General features: G+C 46.7%; 1 protein-coding gene across 6 annotated transcripts in view; it reads right to left on the reverse strand.

The window, feature by feature from the left end:
- The window catches only part of Eif4e3 (eukaryotic translation initiation factor 4E family member 3), a 244052-nt gene that overhangs the window by 205640 nt on the left and 13179 nt on the right, over window positions 1-25233 (reverse strand). For all 6 annotated transcript variants that reach the window (XM_052174428.1, XM_052174426.1, XM_052174429.1 and 3 more), the window contains exons 2-5: window positions 23737-23809; window positions 8919-9013; window positions 7440-7500; window positions 4270-4336 (exon numbers count right to left, since the gene is read on the reverse strand). In XM_052174428.1, coding sequence (XP_052030388.1) covers window positions 4270-4336; window positions 7440-7500; window positions 8919-9013; window positions 23737-23809 — 296 coding nt within the window. The remainder of the gene's footprint in view (window positions 1-4269; window positions 4337-7439; window positions 7501-8918; window positions 9014-23736; window positions 23810-25233) is intronic.

Below are 25233 nucleotides of genomic sequence, written 5' to 3' on the forward strand. Positions count from 1 at the left end.
ATGACAGGTGCACTAAGTACCTTCTGAGTGACACTCTACCGTCACCACCCAGCCGATGGTCATTAGGTGCCAACCTACACTGATTAACAGAGGCTTCAGCCAATGTGGGGTTAGTACGGATGCCCTGGAGCATGGCGGCTGGATGGTGAACCTACTGCACTGCACCCGGATGCTCCTGTGCAGCTGCTCTGTCCACATTAAGTGGCAGCAAACTGATAGAAACTGAGCTTTTGGCTCCAAGTTTGGCACGTTCACGACACACATATTCATGAAACAGAGCCGGCTCTCCGTATCTGCACACTCTGTGCCAATATGTAGCATGCAGGAAAAGGCATTGCTACCATTAGGGAATTTTAGCTGATACGTGCTGCCTAATTTTCCATCAACCATAGGCTGAGATGTTCACACCACTGGTTTTTCTACTTGTTTCCTGGGCATCTGGACATGTTGCCATTTAATATGATTTACATAGTGGCATACCCAGTCTACTGAAAGAAACCATTTTCTGTAAAATAATTCCCCTTGCTCTTCCCTGCCTTCCTCTCTGCCTGTTTCCTTTATGAATTAATTTGATCAAGGCTATGGTGTTACATTCTGACACCTTGTGAACATGTACCTAAGTGTTCAAAAGCAGACAGAATTAGACTATGGTGTTCAAAGTTGGATTGTACCAACTTGGATGGCACCTTATAAAGAAGGGAGAGAGGAGGGAAGATTGGAGGGCAAAGGGCATTAATGTAATGTGCCTTAATACACAGACTGGTGGAAAGGACGTGATGCCTTTGTGACTTGTTGCTAGGCATCGTCACAGCTATAATGCAGGGACATTTCTACACACGCATCACATTCATACACAAGTTAAAACAGAAGCAAGACTGCATCTGCTATGGCGTCTCGCATCTCTACCAAGATGAGAAGAGATGATATATTTCATGTAAACATACAATTATCACATTAAAGAAAGAGGTGACCCAGTGTTCCACCCTCAAGAAGGGCCAGGACACCACTGACCCAGTTTTGGGGGAGATGTAAGAGTTCCCCAGTCCTTTGGGATGATCCTTTCAAACACTACTGGGAAAGACTGAGGTCAGCAGCAGATGCCAAACGGTGCGAACGGTCACCATTTCACTTTGGCTTGGCTTCTGACAAGCAGGAAGAGTCAAGCCCTTTTGCACAGTGTTGTAAAAGGCCACGGATCTTAAGAGAAGGCAGGTCCAGGGTGAAATGCATAATGTTCACTTGGAGAATCAGCCAGCCACACGTAGGCTGTGGAAGAGCCCTGGCAGCAGAAGACAGTGGGGCCAGGAGGAGCCACTGTTTGAAGAGGTTCTGTAAGTGAGACTGAGAAAGATTAGCTGGTTGCCTCAAGCGACAGAGCTGGCTAATGGGAGCACTGAAGGCTAAGAGTCAATAGTGTCCTCCTTTCTCATCAGCCACAAAAGAACTGGCCCTCTCTGCTCACTACAGGGTTATTTATTTATGACTATTCCAGGACTTTGGTGTTTAGAGCTACACACAGAGTGCACTTCGGACTGGGCCATATAAACTTGTTAGCTTTCCTCCACTAGAACAGGAGGAATTTGCACTTACAAGCCCACTTCATCTCAACACATACTTTCCAGTAAGTAAAAGCAGTGTGAAAGGCGGTATAGAAAGGCAGAACAGTTGAGCACGCACATACCCCATACACACCCCATACATACTCCATACACACCCCACGCACACCCCATACACACCCACCCACACCCCACCCACATCCCACACACACCCCACACACGCCCCACACACACCCCACACACACCCCACACACACCCCACACACACCCCATACACACCCCATACACACCCCACACACACACCATACACACACTCCCAGACAGGTGCATGTGAGATTGGTTATGGGTCTGTCAGGGTGACAAGAGCTCTCAGAGACAGCCTAAGTCTGGGTGCCAGCTACTATATGCCAATCCACAAAAACAATGCCAAATCGGCATATAAAAGCAGATAAAACTTGGAACCAAAAGCAGGATAGAACAAAACAAAGCAACAGCAACCACCACAACAAAACTTTAAGTGTAGCCTCAGAAGCTTTGGAGAGCCCCAAGAAGAAAAGAGACCCTGACACAAGTAATGGGCCTCTCTGAATGGTTCTGTGATAAACATGCTGCTATAAACAGAAGGGATCAGAGGGGAGGAGCTGTGGGCGTGGCAGAGCTCATGGCTAGACCATAAGGGCCATGGTTCCAGCCCCAATGCACACATAAATCTCAGAGGGGCTCTCTGAAAGCTACTCAGCATGCCAAGGCCTTCTGCAGATGCAAGTCTCTTGTTGCAGCCTCAGCGAGAACAGTGAGACACTGCTGTCCCCAGAGTCAGCCTCTCTGTGTGCAGAGGCAGGAGAACCAGAAGAAGAGGATAAACTGGGAAGAATGAAAAGCCTGTGCCCACTCACCCAGGTCCCACTAGGCGTGGCGGGCACTGTCCCCTCCCAAAGATGAGGCAGCTACAGAAACCCTGCCACAAATCATGCTCGCTCACTGATATTTATCTTTTTCTTTCTGCCTATTCATAGTAGATGGATGGCTGCAACTGTTATGAGAGGAAATAATGTAGGCATATGTATATACGTACATATATACACACACATTTATGTATGTTTTCATAGATGTAATATAGAGCCACCCCTTTGTACTTACTTAAGATAAATTCTAGATCTCCTTCATACCATGACTATTTAAGACCTTTACATAAAATGTCATTTGCACATAATACTTATTTAGGTATTTATTTTGCAGCAGTTTGGTTTTATATACTCTACCACCGAGCTGTATTACCAAGCCAAACTTATTTTTGAATCATCTCTTTTCTACTTACAATATTTAATGCAAATGCCATGCAAGTTGTTTGCATTGCACTGCTTCTTGAATAACGAGTGTGTGTGTGTGTGTGTGTGTGTGTGTGTTTATTTCAGATACTGTTCATGCCTTCTACTGTTTTCTTGATCTGTGAATCCATGGATACAAGATCTTAAGGAGGGCTGGCTGTAAATATGCACATGTGGCACTTATATACACAAATGGCACCCCAAACCCCAAACCACAGAAACAAGCCTAAATGACATCACAGCTACATATCCTTGCAGGCAAGCAGCAGGTCCTGACGTATCAGATAGAGGGTTAATATCCAATATATACAAAGAACTCAAGAAGTTAGACCCCAGAAAACCAAATAACCCTATTAAAAATGGGGTACAGAGTTAAACAAAGAATTCTCACCTGAAGAACTTCAGATGGTGGAGAAACATCTTAAAAATGCTCAACTTCACTAGACATCAGGGAAATGCAAATCAAAACAACCCTGAGATTTTGCCTTACACCAGTCAGAATGGCTAAGATTAAAAACTCAGGAGACAGCAGGTGTTGGCCAGGATGTGGAGAAAGAGGAACACTCCTCCACTGCTGGTGGGGTTGCAAATTGGTACAACCACTCTGGAAATCAGTCTGGCGGTTCCTCAGAAAACTGGGCATGTCACTTCCGAAAGATCCTGCTATACCACTCCTAGGCATATACCCAGAGGATTCCTCAGCATGTAATAAGGATATATGCTCCACTATGTTCATAGCAGCCCTATTTATAATAGCCAGAAGCTGGAAAGAACCCAGGTATCCCTCAACAGAAGAATGGATGCAAAAAATGTGGTATATACACAATGGAGTACTATTCAGCCATTAGAATCAATTCATGAAATTCTTAGGCAAATGGATGGAGCTGTAGAACATCATACTAAGTGAGGTAACCCAGTCTCAAAAGATCAATCATGGTATGCACTCACTAATAAGTGGATATTTGCCTGGAAAACTGGAATACCCAAAACATAATCCACACATCAAATGAGGTACAAGAAGAACGGAGGAGTGGCCCCTGGTTCTGGAAAGACTCAGTGTAGCAGTATAAGGCAAAACCAGAACAGGGAAGTGGGAAGGGGTGGGTGGGAGAACAGGGGGAGGGAAGAGGGGGCTTATGTGACTTTCGGGGAGTGGGGGACCAGAAAAGGGGAAATCATTTGAAATGTAAATAAAAAATACATCGAATAAAATTGAAGAAGAAGAAGAAGAAGAAGAAGAAGAAGAAGAAGAAGAAGAAGAAGAAGAAGAAGAAGAAGAAGAAGAAGAAATAAAATAAAACAAAACAAAACAAATCAAAGGTCTGTGGATAACAAACATGCACCAAGCACACCAGGCCATGGACAAATGGGCTGCGGCCTCCCTACCTGCTGCAGCACAGTCTGTGAATTGCTCCCCAATGGTCGCTAACAACAATTCTTTCCAAACTGTGGACTAAATGGAGGAGAGAATAAAAAGAAAAACAAGGAAACATTTAGGTATTTACCACCAGGTGCTAGAGAGACACAAGCTCCCACCCACAGTCATCGATGTGAACGTGTGCAATCACAGACATACAGGGGCAGCTTACAAATGGATGTGCACACAGATCTAAGCGATCCAGGGCCTTCACTGCTAGTGAAGCTCCTATGAACTCCACAAGAACCAGAGGGAGGGGGAAGCCTTCAACTCACTTCATTTCCCCATGTCTTTTAACTCTCAAAGTGTACAAACCCATTACATCTGAGTGCCATTAGTAAAATCCTTCTCATTGTTTTTCCCTTGCAGTTGATGTGGTACTTAAAATGTTACCACTTAAGATGTTACTCCAGTCAAGAATGTTAAGAAACATTGTTATTTACTGAATGCCAGACACTTGCAAAATTCCATTCACTGCTGACAGGTTATTTGCACTGAATGATAAATTTATGTACTATCGTACATGCACAATTTCCCTGCAAGTGCATCCATTCTACTCTGCCTCTGCTGTTGAGAGGCACCAGAGCCCCTTCTAGGAACACGTACTAACGCTGTCAAGGAAACGGAATCCCCTTGCAGGACACTGGAGGGGACAGTGGGGGCTCCATGACTCTCCTGGCTTTCCCCTGGAAGAGGTCAAGGCTCCCTTGCCATGGTTCCTAGGCTTTGAGGCCTCTCAGAGCTCAGCCTGACTCCTGAAAAGTTGCTCCCTTTACTCTCTGTGACCTGAGCAGGCCACGAGCTGCCCCAGCTTCCATCTGGGAGGGAGGAACAGCAGGACTGAGCTCAGAGGGATGGTGTCAGGACCAGCTTCACTCGGTGACTGCAGCAAGAGGGCTCACGATGTAAGCCTGAGCCGTAACCAGCCGCACGCATCCATATGCCAGGCGCCCAGTACACATTAACTGTAACAACGCCTATTATTACATTCTAATGAGCTGGCAGCAGCTGCTTATCTTTTAAGCGAGGTGATGGCATTTAACTGGGGAGCTGAAGGTGAACCTGTACTAGAAAGGCTCAAGCCTTCTTCCCTAGACCTCTCCTTCTCCCGTCTGTCCAACTTTGAGCTTGAGCCCCTTTGGTGATGAAGCCGGGGTGGGAGTGGTGAGGGTCTGGCAGGCTTCTGCTGTGAATACAGGCAGCTCTAGCCTCCTAGAATTCTCATAGTGGCTGAGACATGGAGGCCCCCAGCACCTGTATCTGGTGCCTGAATTTGGCCTTGTGAGCTGGCAGGGTGAGCCAAAACCTGCCTTGAGCAATGTTCTATGGGTGTGAGCACCACGGGCTTCCACTGACTTCCAAGTCTAGGGGGATGAATAAGGCCATAACTACACAAGGCTTCAGGCTGCTCCCCATCACCTCAAAACTAAACTAGCAAATAGGTGAAGAGACACACGCGGGGCGGGGAGCACCGTATCATGCACTTTCCTGCTCTCTGCTTGCCCTGGTCTCAGTGGGCCGGGCACCACACCCCTCGCCCGCTTCCCATTCAGCTCTAGTGTTCCTTCATGTGTGCAGTGTTAACAACCAGATCTGCAGCCTTGATCAAGGACTCTGGTTGCGATGAACCTGAACTGTGTGCTCACAGGGAGATGACTCCTGCCCGCGTGTGTGGCCTCCCAGAAGTACTTACATTCTTTGAGCATAATCGCAGGAAAGGAATCAGAAAAAAAAGTCTCTTCTGTCCATTTTATTTCTAATGATTTGTATTACTTATGAATTGATTGGGGTGTGCGTATATGCTTGCATATGTGTGTGGAGGGGCACGTGGTAGCCAGAGGTCGCTCTCTTGTGTTGTCCACAGTCGCTCTTCCATCTTATTTTCTGAGAGTGAGGATCTGAAATGCAGCTCACTGTTTTCCCAGACCAGCTGGCTGGCAAGTCCCAAAGAGGCTCCCAGTGTCTCTGCCTGCCCAGCGCTGGGTAACAGGTACTCAGCCACACGAAGCTGTGCCACATGGCTCCTGGGGATTAGAACTCAAGTCCATATGCTTCTGTGGCAAGCACTTTACCAGATGAGCCGTCTCCCCAGGCCCTATTTTGGTTATGTTACACGGAGTCTCACTGAACGGCACATCAAACCTTGAACTCCTGATTCTCTTGCCTCTCTCCCTTCTGGGATCGGAGGGACACACTTCCATGCCTAGGTCACTTTGTCTATCCTCAAAGGAGCTTTGTCTTTTCCCAGGGCCTAGTGGATGCTCGTTAAGGCTTATGAGCAATCTAATACTGCTAAGGCTTGACCAGCTCCAGGAACCCCAACAAATGGGGAACCCATAAGTGTCCCCTTTTGTCATTTCATGGTCCCTCTGTCTTTGGCCAGGAGAGCAGAGCCTTTGGTGGGAAGGACCCTGCTCTCCTGTGGAAGATCAGTTTACATGTGTTAGGCATGCCTGGTAGGAAACAGCAGCTATGACACTCCCCGATGCCTCTGCTCTAACGTGTATAGGCTCTAGACCTGGATGGCTATGTGACACAGGAATGCCACAGCAGGATTTCTATAGATTCACAGTTAGATGACTACTTCTACTACTTCTACTACTCCTCCTTCTCCTTCCTCCTCTCTCTTTCCCTCCTTCTTTCTTTCCTTTCTTTCTTTCCTTTCTTTCTTTCTTTCTTTCTTTCTTTCTTTCTTTCTTTCTTTCTTTCTTTCTTTCTTTCTTTCTTTCTTTCTTTCTTTCTTTCTTTCTTTCTTTCTTTCTTTCTTTCTTTCTTTCTCTTTCTTTCTTTCTTTCTTTCTTTCTTTCTTTCTTTCTTTCTTTCTCTTTTTTCTTTTGAATCAATTCTTCTCTGTGTTGCCTTGGCTATCCTGGAACTTACTTTGAAGACCAGGCTGGACTTGAACTCAGAGACTGACCTACCTCTGCCCCTCCCCTCCAAGTGCTGGGAATAAAGGTGTGAGCCACAACACCTGGCTTTTTCAATTATACATGTGCAAGGTGACAGGATTAATCGATCATCACCAATGTCAGAAATGAACTTCTGGACCTAGGGCTGCCTGGAGGCTTCTGGATAGCCTCACTGAAAAGCACAGCATTCCCCAGCAGGCAGTTTGGGGGAGTTATCAGCAGAGACCTACCGTGCTGTCCTTGGGAACTTTCATCTTCCACACGCCACCCTTTGCATTACTCTCCTCCTCCCTACATTAAAAAACAACATTTTAAAGTTGCACTCCATGACGAAGGAGTATTTCTATCTCTATTTAACAATAGCTAGTGTGAAGAAAAAGAACACAAATGTTTTTGAGTAAACGTTCCCCACTTCTGTGATTAGGAGCAGAGGCCGAAGAATGAAAAGGGAATGGAGACAAGAGAGGGAGCAACATGGAATTAGCTGTGATGCGGATGAATTGGGTGCAGGGATGTACCGTCCTCCTTCTCAAGGAGGTGGTACCCAGGGCCTCCCCGACTCTCTGGGGATGGAAAATTGATGCAACTTGGCAGGTGTGAAGGACGATTCATTCCAAAGCATATTCACGATATTGTCTCATTTAATTTACATGTAAACCTGGGGTCACAGATTTAACAGGTGTGTGTGTGTGTGTGTGTGTGTGTGTGTGTGTGTGTGTGTGTGTGTGGTGGATCAGGGTTTAACAGCCACTTCCTGTCTAGGAAAAGCATGCCAAGCTCTATGTAAGAAGAATGCAGGAAGGGTCTATTCCACATCCTAGCTTTAAAGACACGCTAAGTTTAAAGACCCTGGGTTTGCTTATGAGAATATTGTTTCTTCCTTATCTTCATGGTCAGTCAGGGATAGACAGCTGACCCACACTGAGCCAGTGGTGGCTTGGAGGATCCTGACAACTGCCAAGGGTGTACATCACAGCTCACGGCTAGCACAACTGGTGCTACAGGTCTGTCATCCCAGCCGTTTAGGAGGCTGAAGAAGAGGAATGGCAAGTTCAAGGCTTATCATGGCTACAAAGTGAGTTCAAGACCAGCTTGAGTAACTTTGTCAGACCTTATCTCAAAAACTGGGAGCTGGGGTAGGGGGCAAGGATATGGATGTGGCTCAATGTATGATGCTTGCTTAGAGGTGGTGTAAGCTTTTAGGTTCAGTCCCAAAAGAAAGATCTGTCTTCCCACAAATGGGAAATCCTGACTTAAAACTCAGCCAACAATGAGAAAGCAAAAGAAACATGAAGGAGGGTGTCAGAGTCTGGATGTGAAGGACACCAGCCGTGCCTGTGAACTTCTCAGTTACGGGTTCCAACCTCACTCTGCTTGGTTTTTGTTTAATTGAGGTTTCTATCATTCACTGAGAAGTGAACTGAGACAGAATCTCATTCTTCTTGTGAGTAAATAACTGTGAAGGGTTAAATGACGTAAATGGTTTTGGTATTAGCAGCTCAACTTGGGCAAGCTAACCGCCCAGTGCCCTCATACTACGTCAAGTAATTATGGCAGCGACAGGAGGCTCTTCTGAGACTCTGGCCCTCGGGCATGAACAGGGCATGCTTGCTGCTAAGAGGCACACACACCATAGGCAAAATGAGTCCTCCTGAGGGCCCAGCTATTTCCCTCCCACCTTGACCTCCAGGTAAATCATATGCACTTACCAAAGTGGTCGCCTCTCTCCTCTCATTAAGTGATAACTACATCTCAGAGGCAGGCTGGTCACAGGAGGGATGTTATTGTATACGCTCCAGAATATCTTAAAAAAAAACACACACACTTCGTTTAATAAACCCAGTATTGATTAGCAATGCTAGGAAAAATTAATGTGTTAAAGAAAAAAATGGTTCTCATTAATTCCTAGCTACTTGGAGTGGATTTTTCTCACAAGCTCTTCAAAATTCTTAGTGCAGAACATTAAAACATTGTTCCTTCTAGACATTAGGCTAGGTTGTATCTTTTAGAAAGCTGTTGTCATGAAGGAAGTATTCCTAAGCAACGTGTACACATAAAACCAGAAAGGTACTAATGCACAATGCCAGGACTAGGGTTAGTTGTTTTAGAGTTATCTAATGTTATGTGTTATGACTCTTTTGCTTGCACGCATGTATGTGTGCCATGTGTATGCCTGGTGCGTTCAGAGGTCAGAAGGAGCTGTCAGATCCCCTGGAACTGAGGTTATGAATGCTTGTGAGCCATTGTTCGGTCGCTGGGACTCAAACTTGGGTCCTCTTCAGGAGTAACAAATACTCTTAACAACGGAGCCAACTCTCCAGTCCCAAGGACTGACATTAATAAAAAACTGCTTTTCACTAGAAGAAGCTTTTGTTACCTATGTAGATTTCAGTTGCTCTTGTCACCAGAGAATGTGAGATGGGTCTGTTAATGTAAAACCTTAGTATATATGGAGCCTAGGCCTTTTGTTTTGGAAGACTTGATTAGAAAGACTCCAGAAAAAGCAGGCTCTGTATTCCACATTTCAATATAATCTCCTCGAAAGGCCCTGGTCCCGGGCTTGGAGACATGCTCAGGCTCAGAACACTGGTTATTCTTGCAGAGGACCTGGTTCTCTTCCCAGCATTTACATCAGGTGGCTTGCAGTCCCTGCAACTCCAGTTGTAGGAGTTCTGACGCCCCCTTCTGACCTCTGTGGGCATGTGAACACACGTGGTATATATCCAGGCAGGCAGGAGCACACATGTAAACATAGGTAAGGAAAAGTTAAAAGATCCTCATCAGCTTGATTCCATCATGAATGGAGACTGGCGATAAATAAGTTGTCCCTGTAAAACTCAGCTTCTTGAAACTGTATGTCATGATCTCATGTGGGTTGCAAAGAACCTGGCAGGAGGAGAAGGCTCCTAACAGGCAGCAACAAAATGTATGCAAAATTAAATGCCAAATACACAGTGAATCGGGAATGTCTCGTGGAGCATTCGCCCATGTCACTCATGCGACTTCGCTACAGTCTTCTTTCTGAACACACAACCTGTGAACTTTGCATGTACTTTCTGCCACAGAATGCAACACTAATAAGCATGCCTAGACACCTCCCCTCCGATTTGGGAAGACTACAGGCTATCAAAGCAGTATTTGTACTCTACATATGAAATCTTCTGCCCTGACAGAAGCATAATGTTTAATTTTAGAATACAAAGACTTTTAATGCTTTCCTACCATAACTCCTCAGCATGCAAGTATCAAGTTAGTATATATCTGGATTGGATTGTATTAGAAAGCTTGGTTTGAGGGCTGGTGAAATAGCTCAGTAGTTCAGAGCACTTGTTCTTTTTACAGAGGACCCAGGTTCAATTCCCAGCACCCACATGACAGTTCACAACCATTCATAACCCCAGTCTTAGGGGACTGATGCCCTCCTCTGACCTCTGTGGGCACCAGGCTCACACATGACACACATAAAGACAGAACACGCATACCCGGAAAGACAAAACATTTAGCATGTCTAAGTTTTGAAAATTGAAGTTTGAGTTGCTTGCTTATGTTTCACTGAAAAAAATCATTAAATAAACTGGATTGGAATTAGGACAGAATTTCAAATTTCTTTTGAAATGGCTGTATAAACACTTTTGCCATTATGTAAAGTAGCAATTTCAGAATTATTATAAAATCAAATGTCTATCAAGTCTGAAACAGTACTGAATGTACTCTATTTCCTGTGATAGCAAATCTTCAGCTAAGATGTATTCTTTAAGATAAAAATTACTTACACCCATCCCATTAGTATGAACATTTGCTTTTGTCTCTAGTCAATGAGAAAAGTATACATATATGCTGAGTAATTGTTTTAAAACAAATATTCTCACGATAAAATTATCTGTAATTTTTAAGATGTACATACTTAGTTATATTGTTATATACCCTATGTTCATATATATATAACTTTGTTAGAGGCAAAGGTTCAGGAGTGATGACAGTTCCAGAAGTCCCTGTTCTAAAGCACACACATATTCTCGAGGGAAAGAAATCTTGCAACAGATGTTCTGACAGTTATGGTACTTAGCAGAGCCTTTAGTGTGATCATTAAATGCATTTCCTTGTAACTAACTCTGCCAGGAAGAGGTCTGTGGTGCTTTGCCTTGGGGCTGAGGGTGGAGGAAGTAAGAGGAATCACATTAGATGATTCTGTCCCTCTCTCTTGTTCTTCCTACAAGGATCAGAGGACAGCTCAGTAGCCAGGCCATAGGAACCAGGAAGCAATACAGGGGCTTCAGATCTGTGTCTCTGTCAAGGCAGCCCTCTGACTTTATACACAAGAATGCACAAACACACACAACAAACATACACACACAATCACATATATAAGCACAAGCATCCAGAAACACATACACATGTACATGCACACACACAAGCATATACAAACACGCCCAGTTGCATTAAATGCAGAGATAGTACTAATGCACCAAGAGACAATCAAAGACCATATGTATCAAGTATGTGTGGTAGACTTATCAGTGGGGAATCTACTTCAGCGATTCAGGAGCCTTCTACTTAAATGGTAATCTAGGCAATCACAAAATTAGCATGGTGTGATCGTAGATCCTTTAACAGGCCCCTGTCCCTGTGGAGGGCTGATGCTGTGTCGGTGCAAACAGTCAGACCTCTTCAACACCCCAGTCTCTGTCTGCGGCTGCTGTGAGTAGGGTAGAGCTGTAACTTGACCCCCAAAGTCCCTATTTTTTTTAAACTACTAACCTATTTTCTTTGATGTGGTTTCTGCATGTCTTCCTCCAGTCTTAGAAGTCACAGCAAGTCATGTGTAGAGTTAGAGAAGGAGGGACACCTGTTGACAATGTCTTCCAACCAGTCAGATGCCCTTTTCTCCACTTACTTTGGTGATGCCCTTAACTCCAGCCCAAGACTCTTGCTATGACATGGTAATGGTCTCTGCAGAATCCATGAATGAAACGATGCAAAAACAAAAACCTTTCTCTGAGAAGGCCGGGAGGATGCTGCGGACAGCAATGTCAGCTCTGAAGGTCAACCCTTCCAAGCTCCTCCCACACACTCTCTGCCTGGCTCCTCCAGCCCTGACCTTCTGCCATTTGAACTATGTAGAGAAGGACACAGAGCACGCATTTCTTCTATCTCAGAAATGAGAAGAGACCAAAGGACCCCGTTATGGGTTGTAGCCTTGGAAGAACAGAAGCAAGAACATCCCTGAGCTTGCTTACTTTGGTGGATTCGGCAGGAAGAAGCCAGACCATCATGGTGCAATGGCGTGCAGAATTTGGAACTGTTTATCATTGCATGTGTTTGTGCTTGAGCACAGAATGAGAACAAAAGCTCCAAGTGTGCCACTGGGAAGGGATGCTTCCCTTTTGAGTGTGCCACTCAAAAACACGCAGCGCTGAGCAGCTGTTGCAAACCGCTCTTTGGTCGAGTACTTATCTCTGTACATCTAGTGGAGAAGGAGCTTGAGGGAGGAACTAGCATTGCATGCTCCTGGAACCCAGTTCCTCCCTTTGTAAGTAGATTCCCAGAGGCACCAGGCTTGCAATGAGTCCTCTTTGGCCTGCGACAGAGCACTGCAGTACAGCTTATGATAGATAAATGTTTCCCGACCCTGCAAAGCCTTAATGATCACCCAAGGGGCAGGCAGAGGTCTCCACATTGGTACCATCCATTCAGTCAACATTGCTGGGCACTAGCTGTATGCAGTACACTGTGGTGTAACTAAGTTAATTCGGAAGCATAGCTGTAGTCAAGGGTGCCACTCACTGCTGCTAAGTTTTAGCATCGTTGTTGTTATTCTTCTCCTTAAGCAACTGAGGCGGCCCAGACCCTTGACCAATGAAGTCTAACAGCTCGATTTAAGGCAATGGTTCTTGCTGGGCAGTCCTGGCACATATCTTTAATGCTAGTGTTTGGGAGGCAGAGTAAGTTGGATCTCTGTGAGTTTGAAGCCAGCATGTTCTATGGAGTAAGTTCCAGAACATCTAGGGCTACACAGAGAAATCCCAGCTCAAAAACAAAAAACAAACAAACAAACAAAAAGTACTGGTTCTCAGAAAAGGTCAGTCATCAGACATCCCACTCCCCCCACCTCCATGTGTGCAGTAGGAGGACCACACCGCCACCCTCGGGTGATTCAAAGACTGACAGCAATGGGAGAACTACAGAAGGAAGACATGGTCAGTCACCAAACATGGCATTCTACTGGTTGCAGTTAGAGCTATCCTGCCTGATAGTTTCTACCACAGAAATCCATTCATTATCAGTAAAGTTCACAAATCCACTCTTCAGTTTCCACCTGAAATGCTCTGAGACATGAGAAAGAGTAAGTCATGATAGGTCTTAGAAAGGTGCTACATACCGACAGAAAAGAACATGTTTGTCTTGTAAAACAAAAGAAAATTAAAGCCACCCACAAATGATCCTGGAAAGAAGGAAGTGGGGAAGGCAGGGAAGACAGTGTGCTGGCTATTACTGGTTGTCAACTTGACCATGTCTGAAATTAGCTAAAATCCAGAAATGGAGGGCTCGCTTGTGACGCTTTTGTTTTGTTTTTTGATTTTTTTTTGTCTTGGTTTGAAGTGGGTATATCCATGTCTAGTCCAGATCATTGAGGTGGAAAGACATACATTGTTCTTTGTTTGTTTGTTTGTTTGTTTGTTTGTAGACAGGGTTTGTCTGGTAGCTTTGGCTGTCCTAGAACACACTCTGTAGACCAGGCTGACTTCAAACTCACATGGATCTGATAGCCTCTGATTCCCAAGTGCTGGACTAAAGGCAGGCACCACCACTACCCCAAAGAAACACATCTTTGATCTTGAGGCTAGAAGTCACACCTTTAATTGGGGCCACGCCTTCTGCTGGCAGTCTACATAAGGACACAGAGCCTGCTTGCTCTTGCCTTGCTAACACATCTAGTCCTTCACCTGCAGTGGAGCCTGCTTCCTTGAGATTCCAGCATATACTGAAGACCAGATGAGACCCAGCCTTGTGGACTGAACAGGTATTAGATTCTTGGACTTTCAAGTCACAGGAGGTCATTGTCGGGTTGGCTGGACGGTAGCCTGTAAGTCAGTCCAATAAATTCCATTTGTATATTACACAAGTTCTGATGCTCTAGAAAATCCTGACTAATGCAGGAGGAAATGGGGAAATAAAGAGAAAAGGTGAGGGGGAAACAGAGATGAGAGAGGGAGGAAGGAGTTAGGAAAAGGGAAGGGGAAAGTCAGGAGGGGGAGGAAGGGAGAGAGGCTAAGAAGGAGCGTAGGGTGTGAAGGGAAAAGATAGAGAAGGAAGGTGGAAAAGGAGGAGGAGAAGAGAGGAATGAGAGGGAGGAAGAGGGACTGGGTCCTTTCGCTCCAGAGCTGCAGCATGTGTAGAGGGGTGTTTCCCAGTGAGCAGCCTCCAGGGCTGCCTACCTTCTGAGTCCCAGGCACGCACAGAGAGAGGCTGCTCCGAGCTGAGAGCGCCGTGGCAGGCAGACTCTTTCTTTGGCTGGATGTTTTTAACTCACAGCAGAGCCCAGGCTGAAAGCAGAGAGCTCATGGTCTGCAAATGGTCACACAGCAGAGAGAAGACTTTGTTTACTTAGTCTGAGTTGAGGAGAGTGGAGTCTGAACCTTCAGAAGGGGGAGGGGGAAGTCTGGGGAACCCCTGGGCAGAGCAGTGCACAGCTGTTTCCTGTACAGAGCCCATAAGGCTGAAGTCCCTGCTGCAGGACAGGAGAAGATACGACGCCAGCCAAGGAAGCAGTGCTCTTAAAAATGATGTATGATCTGCCTGGAGTTTTGCCTGTATGTATGTCTGTGCACCATATGAGTGCAGAGGCCACAGACGCCAGAAGAGGGGGTCAGATTCCCATGGAACTAGAGATACAGATGGTTATGTGTTGCCATGTAGGTGGTAGGAATCGAACCCAGGTTCTCTAGAACAGCAGCCAGTGATCTTAACCACAGGCTAGTGATCTCTCTAGGTCGGGTGGGGAGAGAGATTCTTGCTTCAGGGACTTGCCACAGCTTCAAAGCTCCTTTTGCTCTGGGATGGTAAGTGAAGGCAGACAACATTCCTAACTCCCAGCCTCTTCCCCGCCATGCTGCAGAATGACAATGAGACCACCATGTGCAGCCAACAGAGGCCATCATGATCCGAGGCCATGGCAGGGTCAAAGGTGATGGGCAGCTGACACGGGCCAGGTGTGCTTCTACAGTTCACGGGTAAAGGATGCCCTAGGAAGACTTAACACTGGAAGACTCCAAGTTCTAATTAGAAGTGATAAATTACTTGTAGTTTGTGAATAAAATTTATGCCCAGGGCAGTGAGTACTGTGAACCCACCTCCATCAACCCGGACTTATGAAACCTTTGAGATGGGACAGTTCTTGTTCCTCAGACTTTGGAAAGAAATCTGACTTAATGACCTTCAATAGCATAGGACAATCGGGTAGCCTGACCACCAGACAGGGGACATGCACTGTTATTTAGAGCAAATAAAATCAATTAAGTGTATGTGTGTGTACATGCATATACTTGTGTGTACATGTGTGTAGGTGTGTGTGTGTATGCATGCACTTATAGAGGTCAGAGGACAACTTGTGGTATTTGGTTCTCTCCTTCCATCATGTGGGCTCTGGAGTTTGAGCTCATGCACTCAGGCTTGGTGACGAGGGCCTTCACCTGCTGAGCCGTCTCATGGGCCCACGCCTCCTGCTACTGCACCACATAGGATGGTCACAGGTTTTTTTAAACTTTAATGGGCTATACATACATATATACATACATTTATGAAGATGTTCTTGTTTTGAGAAATGATGAAGAAATTGCACTTACAGAAAAAAACCACCAAGTTTCTGTTCTTTGAAAAATTTAGTACTAAGTTGTCTCTGGGATGTCCAGGGTAGAACATAGGCGAGAGAAGACCAGAGAGGCGACTCATGAAGGGGACAGCACAACTCATGAAGGGGACACTACAACTCATGAAGGGGACAGTACAACTCATGAAGGGGACAGTACAACTCATGAAGGGGACAGTACAACTCATGAAGGGGACAGCACAACTCATGAAGGGGACAGTACAACTCATGAAGGGGACAGTACAACTCATGAAGGGGACAACACAACTCATGAAGGAGACAGTACAACTCATGAAGGGGACAGTACAACTCATGAAGGGGACAGTACAACTCATGAAGGGGACAGCACAACTCATGAAGGGGACAGTACAACTCATGAAGGGGACAGTACAACTCATGAAGGGGACAGCACAACTCATGAAGGGGACAGCACAACTCATGAAGGGGACAGCACAGCTCATGAAGGGGACAGCACAGCTCATGAAGGGGACAGCACAACTCATGAAGGGGACAGCACAGCTCATGAAGGGGACAGCTCAGCTCATGAAGGGGACAGTACAACTCATGAAGGGGACAGTACAACTCATGAAGGGGAGAGCACAACTCATGAAGGGGAGAGCACAACTCATGAAGGGGACAGCACAACTCATGAAGGGGACAGCACAACTCATGAAGGGGACAGTACAACTCATGAAGGGGAGAGCACAACTCATGAAGGGGAGAGCACAACTCATGAAGGGGACAGCACAACTCATGAAGGGGACAGCACAACTCATGAAGGGGACAGCACAACTCATGAAGGGGACAGCACAACTCATGAAGGGGACAGTACAACTCATGAAGGGGACAGTACAACTCATGAAGGGGACAGTACAACTCATGAAGGGGACAGCACAACTCATGAAGGGGACAACACAACTCATGAAGGGGACAGTACAACTCATGAAGGGGACAGTACAACTCATGAAGGGGACAGTACAACTCATGAAGGGGACAGTACAACTCATGAAGGTGACAGCACAACTCATGAAGGGGACAGCACAACTCATGAAGGTGACAGCACAACTCATGAAGGAGACAGCACAACTCATGAAGGGGACAGTACAGCTCATGAAGGGGACAGTACAGCTCATGAAGGGGACAGCACAGCTCATGAAGGGGACAGCACAACTCATGAAGGGGACAGTACAGCTCATGAAGGGGACAGCTCAACTCATGAAGGGGACAGTACAACTCATGAAGGGGACAGCACAACTCATGAAGGGGAGAGCACAACTCATGAAGGGGAGAGCACAACTCATGAAGGGGACAGCACAACTCATGAAGGGGACAGCACAACTCATGAAGGGGACAGCACAACTCATGAAGGGGACAGTACAACTCATGAAGGGGACAGCACAACTCATGAAGGGGACAGTACAACTCATGAAGGGGACAGTACAACTCATGAAGGGGAGAGCACAACTCATGAAGGGGACAGCACAACTCATGAAGGGGACAGCACAACTCATGAAGGGGACAGCACAACTCATGAAGGGGACAGCACAACTCATGAAGGGGACAGTACAACTCATGAAGGGGACAGCACAACTCATGAAGGGGACAGTACAACTCATGAAGGGGACAGCACAACTCATGAAGGGGACAGCACAACTCATGAAGGGGACAGTACAACTCATGAAGGGGACAGCACAACTCATGAAGGGGACAGCACAACTCATGAAGGGGACAGTACAACTCATGAAGGGGACAGTACAACTCATGAAGGGGACAGTACAACTCATGAAGGGGACAGCACAACTCATGAAGGGGACAGCACAACTCATGAAGGGGACAACACAACTCATGAAGGGGACAACACAACTCATGAAGGGGACAGTACAACTCATGAAGGGGACAGTACAACTCATGAAGGGGACAGTACAACTCATGAAGGGGACAGTACAACTCATGAAGGGGACAGTACAGCTCATGAAGGGGACAACACAACTCATGAAGGAGACAACACAACTCATGAAGGAGACAACACAACTCATGAAGGGGACAGTACAGCTCATGAAGGGGACAGCACAACTCATGAAGGGGACAGCACAACTCATGAAGGGGACAGCTCAACTCATGAAGGGGACAGCTCAACTCATGAAGGGGACAGTACAACTCATGAAGGGGACAGTACAACTCATGAAGGGGAGAGCACAACTCATGAAGGGGAGAGCACAACTCATGAAGGGGACAGCACAACTCATGAAGGGGACAGCACAACTCATGAAGGGGACAGTACAACTCATGAAGGGGACAGCACAACTCATGAAGGGGACAGCACAACTCATGAAGGGGACAGTACAACTCATGAAGGGGAGAGCACAACTCATGAAGGGGACAGCACAACTCATGAAGGGGACAGCACAACTCATGAAGGGGACAGCACAACTCATGAAGGGGACAGTACAACTCATGAAGGGGACAGCACAACTCATGAAGGGGACAGTACAACTCATGAAGGGGACAGCACAACTCATGAAGGGGACAGCACAACTCATGAAGGGGACAGCACAACTCATGAAGGGGACAGCACAACTCATGAAGGGGACAGCACAACTCATGAAGGGGACAGTACAACTCATGAAGGGGACAGTACAACTCATGAAGGGGACAGCACAACTCATGAAGGGGACAGTACAACTCATGAAGGGGACAGCACAACTCATGAAGGGGACAGCACAACTCATGAAGGGGACAGCACAACTCATGAAGGGGACAGTACAATTCATGAAGGGGACAGTACAACTCATGAAGGGGACAGCACAACTCATGAAGGGGACAGCACAACTCATGAAGGGGACAGTACAACTCATGAAGGGGACAGTACAACTCATGAAGGGGACAGCACAACTCATGAAGGGGACAGTACAACTCATGAAGGGGACAGTACAACTCATGAAGGGGACAGTACAACTCATGAAGGGGACAGCACAACTCATGAAGGGGACAGTACAACTCATGAAGGGGACAGCACAACTCATGAAGGAGACAGTACAACTCATGAAGGGGACAGCACAACTCATGAAGGGGACAGCACAACTCATGAAGGGGACAGCACAACTCATGAAGGAGACAGCACAACTCATGAAGGGGACAGCACAACTCATGAAGGGGACAGCACAACTCATGAAGGGGACAGTACAACTCATGAAGGAGACAACACAACTCATGAAGGGCACAGTACAACTCATGAAGGGGACAGCACAACTCATGAAGGGGACAGTACAACTCATGAAGGGGACAGCACAACTCATGAAGGGGACAGCACAACTCATGAAGGGGACAGCACAACTCATGAAGGGGACAGCACAACTCATGAAGGGGACAGTACAGCTCATGAAGGGGACAGTACAGCTCATGAAGGGGACAGCACAACTCATGAAGGGGACAGCACAACTCATGAAGGGCACAGTACAACTCATGAAGGGGACAAACGACTGAAATTTGGAATGGAACTCTGTAAAGGGATGCTTTAAAAGTCAACAGGCAGGCAATGCTGAAACCATGCTATAAGCCAACCCTCCCAGCAAACCACACTGGACTGGGACGTTTTCCCCTAGAGTGGACTGGGCATGCTCAGAAACCACATTCTATTTTGAAGGTTGCTCACTGAGGTGCAGAGACAAGAGAGAAATGAGCAAAGTCTATATATGTCCAAAAAGTGGCAAACACACTGAAGTAACGAGTGCACTGTCTAACAAGACAGGAAGGCAGCGGACACATTTAACTCCTGGCAGAGAATTCCTGTGGCTGCAGCGAGTGTCCCCAGCAGAGGTCATGGCATCCTCTGGATTCCTCTCCTGCTCCATCCACACACAGGGGAAGAGAGCTGACAAAGAAGCAAAGGAACTCCCGGGCTTAGAGAGTCCACCGTGAGCTGTTTCCACTGAAATTTTGGGCCACATGCCACCCAGCCTCAGTTTCCCTAGCTCATAAAAGAAGACGATGATTTCCTACTCCTCATATTACATGGATGGTTTTTAAATTTCATCAAAACATACATGGGGAGGGGACTCCGATACCACTGGACAAATGCTTAAATAAACACTGCAGTAGCTGAGTGAATTAACATCAACAGTCAAGGAGTAGAGTCAGCGGGGCAAAGCCTGTCCCAACATGTACTCAAACGCACGGGCCCCTGCCAGTTCCTAAGCATTAAGACATATTCCTGAGATGCTAAAGACACACAGAGCCGAGCTACCAAAAGTTACAGGCAAGTCAAACTTGTTTTTATAGATAAAAGGTTTGAGTGGTGTCAGCCGGGGAGTACCTGCTTGACATGATTAATTGTGAAGCGGTGGTATATATTATTCTTACATAAAATGTGACTTAGGGGTGTTTGCAATAGCGGCACGGGGTGACGCGTGATAAAAGGTGAGCGTGCTATCGCATTGGCCTCTTACTGTGCAGTGAACTATCCCATCCGCACCTCAGCATAGGAAAATCTGTCATAATTATTTTGCTTTGTAGATGAGTAAATAAGGTATATAGAGATTTTTAAAAAAGTGTGCACATGCTACCGAACACCCACTATGGCAGCGTGACTACCCTACCTTCCGGCCAGCAAGGGGCAGACTCAGTAACCTAGCAACACCTGGCAACCTGCTTCGAGGGCTTATGAACACAAGCCCTGCAGAGAGCTACATCCGGTCTGTCTTACCCCGGGCAGCCTCACGGAAGAGCACACTGTTCTCACATTGGCTGGATAAATAAGGAACTTGAGGTGTTTCACAACCTCTTTTGCATCGTTGCCCCCCACCTGCTGCCATCTTGAAGGAGCCTCTTCAAAATCAGCCCTGAAATATTTACAAATCACAGGGAAGCCCCGTGTTTATCTATGGGCTGCATCTGTCTGTCTGTGCTTCATACACACAAAGATCAAGGCGAGTTTTCCTCTGGGAAGGGGCAGCCGCCAGTGGATACAGCTTCCTTAGACCAGTGTGCAGAGGTCAGGAAATTCGTGCGCCATTGACCTCTCATTCATTCACGCCATCCTTCAGGGCCTCAGTCAGTCATTCACTCCATCCTTCAGTGCCTCAGTCATTCATTCACTCCATCCTTCAGGGCCTCAGTCAGTCATTCACTCCATCCTTCAGTGCCTCAGTCATTCATTCACTCCATCCTTCAGTGCCTCAGTCATTCATTCACTCCATCCTCCAGTGCCTCAGTCATTCATTCACGCCATCTCCAGTGCCTCAGTCATTCATTCACTCCATCCTTCAGTACCTCAGTCAGTCATTCACTCCATCCTTCAGGGCCTCAGTCAGTCATTCACTCCATCCTTTAGTACCTCAGTCATTCATTCACGCCATCCTTCAGTACCTCCGTCAGTCATTCACTCCATCCTTCAGGGCCTCAGTCAGTCATTCATTCACTCCATCCTTCAGTACCTCAGCCATTCATTTACGCCATCCTTCAGTGCCTCAGTCATTCATTCACTCCATCCTTCAGTACCTCAATCATTCATTCACTCCATCCTTCAGTACCTCAGTCATTCATTCTCTCCATCCTTCAGGGCCTCAGTCATTCATTCTCTCCATCCTTCAGGCCCTCAGTCATTCATTCACTCCATCCTTCAGGGCCTCAGTCAGTCATTCACTCCATCCTTCAGGGCCTCAGTCAGTCAGTCATTCATTCCATCCTTCAGAACAGACTCAGTGAAGAGAGGGCTGATATAGCAGAGAATGGTTCTGCGTGCGTGTATCAACTTGACTCGAGTCCAGTCTCCTACAGAAGAACATACACTAGAGAACAGGCATGGTGGTTGTGACCAGGGGAGGAGAGTCTGAGGGGAGGGGGTGTAAAGAGACACTGGTGAGAGCCCGTGCATGTTAGCTTTCTGAAGTCTAAACTTAGACAACAACTCCTGTTCACTGTATCTCAATACAATGGAGAAAGTCTCTCCTGTGTGTCAACCTGGGACCTTTAAATTGGTCCCTAAGGATCCTAACAGATACAAGCCTTAAAGATCCAACCCCTGCTGTGTGTACCGTGACATGCTGGTGGGAAGATCACCCTCTACCCTCTGTCCTGGGACCCCACACCCCACTCAGAGGCTCTCATTGTCCTAAAAGAGTGGAGAAAGGAAGGATCTCTCAAAATCCCAGTAGCTTCCTCAGGTGGGCCTTAAAGTCAAGCGCTCTGAGGTTCGTAAATGGCTCCCAGGAAAGAGTAGCCAAAGCCAACAAGTCCACACAGGAGCAGCCATGGAGAAGCTCGGCCGACTGAGGGGTCTGGCTCTGTGGACGGCAGCTCTTGCCTGGTCCACACGGCTGCACTCAGCTCTGAAGGGTGACCCTGGAGCAACACTGTCAGTTTGCTTGTCACATGCTTATGACAGTTTCTAAGAAGACAAGAAATGGACCGTGGGTGGGACTGTCCTTTCATCACTGTACTGTGTTCACAGGGGCCACTTGTGGCACTTACCACCCAGGCTCCCTGCCTGTGTAAGTATGAAAGTGCAATTTGTTAAACCCACGTAAGAAGCAAAGTCTGTGCTAGTGCCTCAGGGTGCCTATCTAATAGAATTACCAAGATGTGACAAGATTTGGAGCCACAAGAAGAATAATGTTTATTGTAGAAAAATGTGCCTTGTGGAAGACCTAGGACATGTAGCCGGCATGGCTCTGATGCAGCCTCAAAAGCCTTGTACCTGCAGCTGGAAAGGACACCGGGGAAGAGAAACTTGGTAGAGTTTGCTTGGGAAGAAATGGGGAATGGGATTAATAAAGTAAATGCGTTTTTGAAAACTTTGTCTGGAGGCTTAGGCAATAAAGCATAAACCTTATAAAGCTCAGGTCTCCAGCCCTGGCATTTAAAAGGCAAGGTCACTTCTACTCCCACTAATGGTGAGCTGGGCGTGGGGTGGGTGGGGTGGAGGCTAGAGACAAGTGGATCTCTGCCAGGTTGCCTAGCCTACTAGGAAAGTTCTGAGCCAGTGAGACCTGTGCTCGAGGAATGACACTTAAGGCTGGACTCCAACCCTCACCCTCTCTCTCTCTCTCTCTCTCTCTCTCTCTCTCTCTCTCACACACACACACACACACACACACACACATAAACACACATATACACACACATCCCACACAGGGAGGGAAGGAGAGAGGGAGGGAAAGGAAGAAAAAGGAGAGAGACAGAGACACGGAGAGAGACAGATCTGAGAAGTCAGGCAGAACTACAGATTTGTTGGGGGGTCTCTTGAGCATCAAATATCCCGCCAAATACAGTGAGAGCACAGTCATTCTCAGTCTCCATGGTGACCCATGGAGGTGGAGGTCATTGCTGCACCAGTTATACAGAAACTCAAAGGGACCGAGAAGCAGAGTGGGGTTGACACACAGTTTCCAAGGATGACAATGCATCTTTAAAACCTTCTTAATCAGCTTCACACTCCTATTCTCTCCCCTGAAAATCAGTGAAAGATTTTGCTGATGAGGGTTTAGCTAGGGCCACAGAAGGCCTGCCTCTGGGGTAGATGGATGAACAGTTGCTATGGAGATGGACCTAAACAACAACTCCAGGGCAGAGCCCTGAGCAAGGACTGTCCGAGCAGTGGAAAGCTGGGTGACAGGGGTCTACTGTCTCCCTCATTGGCCCGGTTAGTCCCTTCCCACTCTTACCTGCACTGTTTGTACCGTGTAGATTTTCTTCAGATTCGAGGCACACTCGGCTGCTGTGGCGCCAGGGAGTGATCTATCATCAGGAAAATAACAAAGAAGCAGACACATCCAGTCAGCGATTGTAAGCCAGCCCACATATAACTATGTGGGTTTTGACTGTGCACAGGTCCAGAGCCTCAGAAACAGACATCTAGAGGTGGGTGGCAGCTAGAATTTAAATCCTTTTTGCTGAGGGCATGTATTTGCTTCTCCTAATAGGTGGAAATATTTATTCTGTGGAAATTTAATACATTAAAAAGGTAAAGTGCACAGGAAAGGTATTGGAAGCTTTAAAATCACATAGGGAAAAAAACCATGAGAATGTCTCACTACCATGTAGGCTCTGTTCAGGACTTCAGACTAGAAACTGCTTTGCCATTGCCAATGCAAATGCCAAGCTCTCCTCTGTGTGATCAGCTTAAAACCCCCACAACACCCTCCAGATAAATGCCCAGCTTCCCATGTATGCAGAGGACCATTCAGCTATTTTAGAGCCCACTATTAAGAGTCAGTCTTGGCCATCCCCAATTTCTTGCCTTAATACTTTCAGCGGTTTCCCCTGAGCTCTTGTGAATTGTATGGTCAGAATACATTAATCTCTAGTTTCTATATGTTCCACTAGATGGCAACACACTACAGGTTTATCCTCTGGGAACAAAAAAAAAAAAAAAAAAAAAAGATCATACTTTGACTGGCTTTCCAAGTACAGTTCCTGGGATGGGGCTGTATGGATCTATAGGTGTGTGTTCAGACCTAGAAGTATTCACACCTATAGCACTACTGTTTCTTCTCCTTCTTCCTGCCGACTTAGCAGTCAGTGCTCACAGGCACCGGGGTCCTTGTCAGTAGCAGGTTTAAGGACGCTTCACCATACAAACAATGCTCAGAAGCCCATTCTGAGGTCTGGCTGTGGGTAAAGGAGGAATCAAGGGCTTGCTAAGAAGGGAAGCACCCTGCTCACAGCAGAGCACAAGCATCTAGAATGTATGAAAAAACATTTTTCACCAGCCACTGACCCTAGTGACCCTAAGAGTCCCAGAGATTATCATCAGGTGACACCCTAAAGATGTAGAGAAAACCCAAACCAGCTCTGAAGCAGAGGCAATGACATAGCAGAGGCCCTGGAGAGAGGACTCCACCACCCACGTTCTGGAACCGCAGACCAATGGAAACATCAGAGCTGGAGAGCTGGCTCAGTGGGGGAAGTGCTTGCTTGGTAAGCACAAGGACCAGGGTTCAGACCCTCACGTGACAGATCTGTAACCCCAATGCTGGAGGAGGGGAGACAGGTGGATGCTTGCTGGCCAATCATCTTGCTGAAGTGGCAACCCCCCCCCAGAGACCACCCAGACTCAAACTAAGGTAGAAAACAATAGAGGGAGATATACAGCATCAACCTCTGGCCTTCAGATGTGGGCTTGCACAGCGGCATACAGATACATACACCACACACACACA

The sequence above is a fragment of the Apodemus sylvaticus genome, chromosome 2, assembly GCF_947179515.1.
Source record: "Apodemus sylvaticus chromosome 2, mApoSyl1.1, whole genome shotgun sequence".
NCBI lineage: Eukaryota > Metazoa > Chordata > Mammalia > Rodentia > Muridae > Apodemus > Apodemus sylvaticus.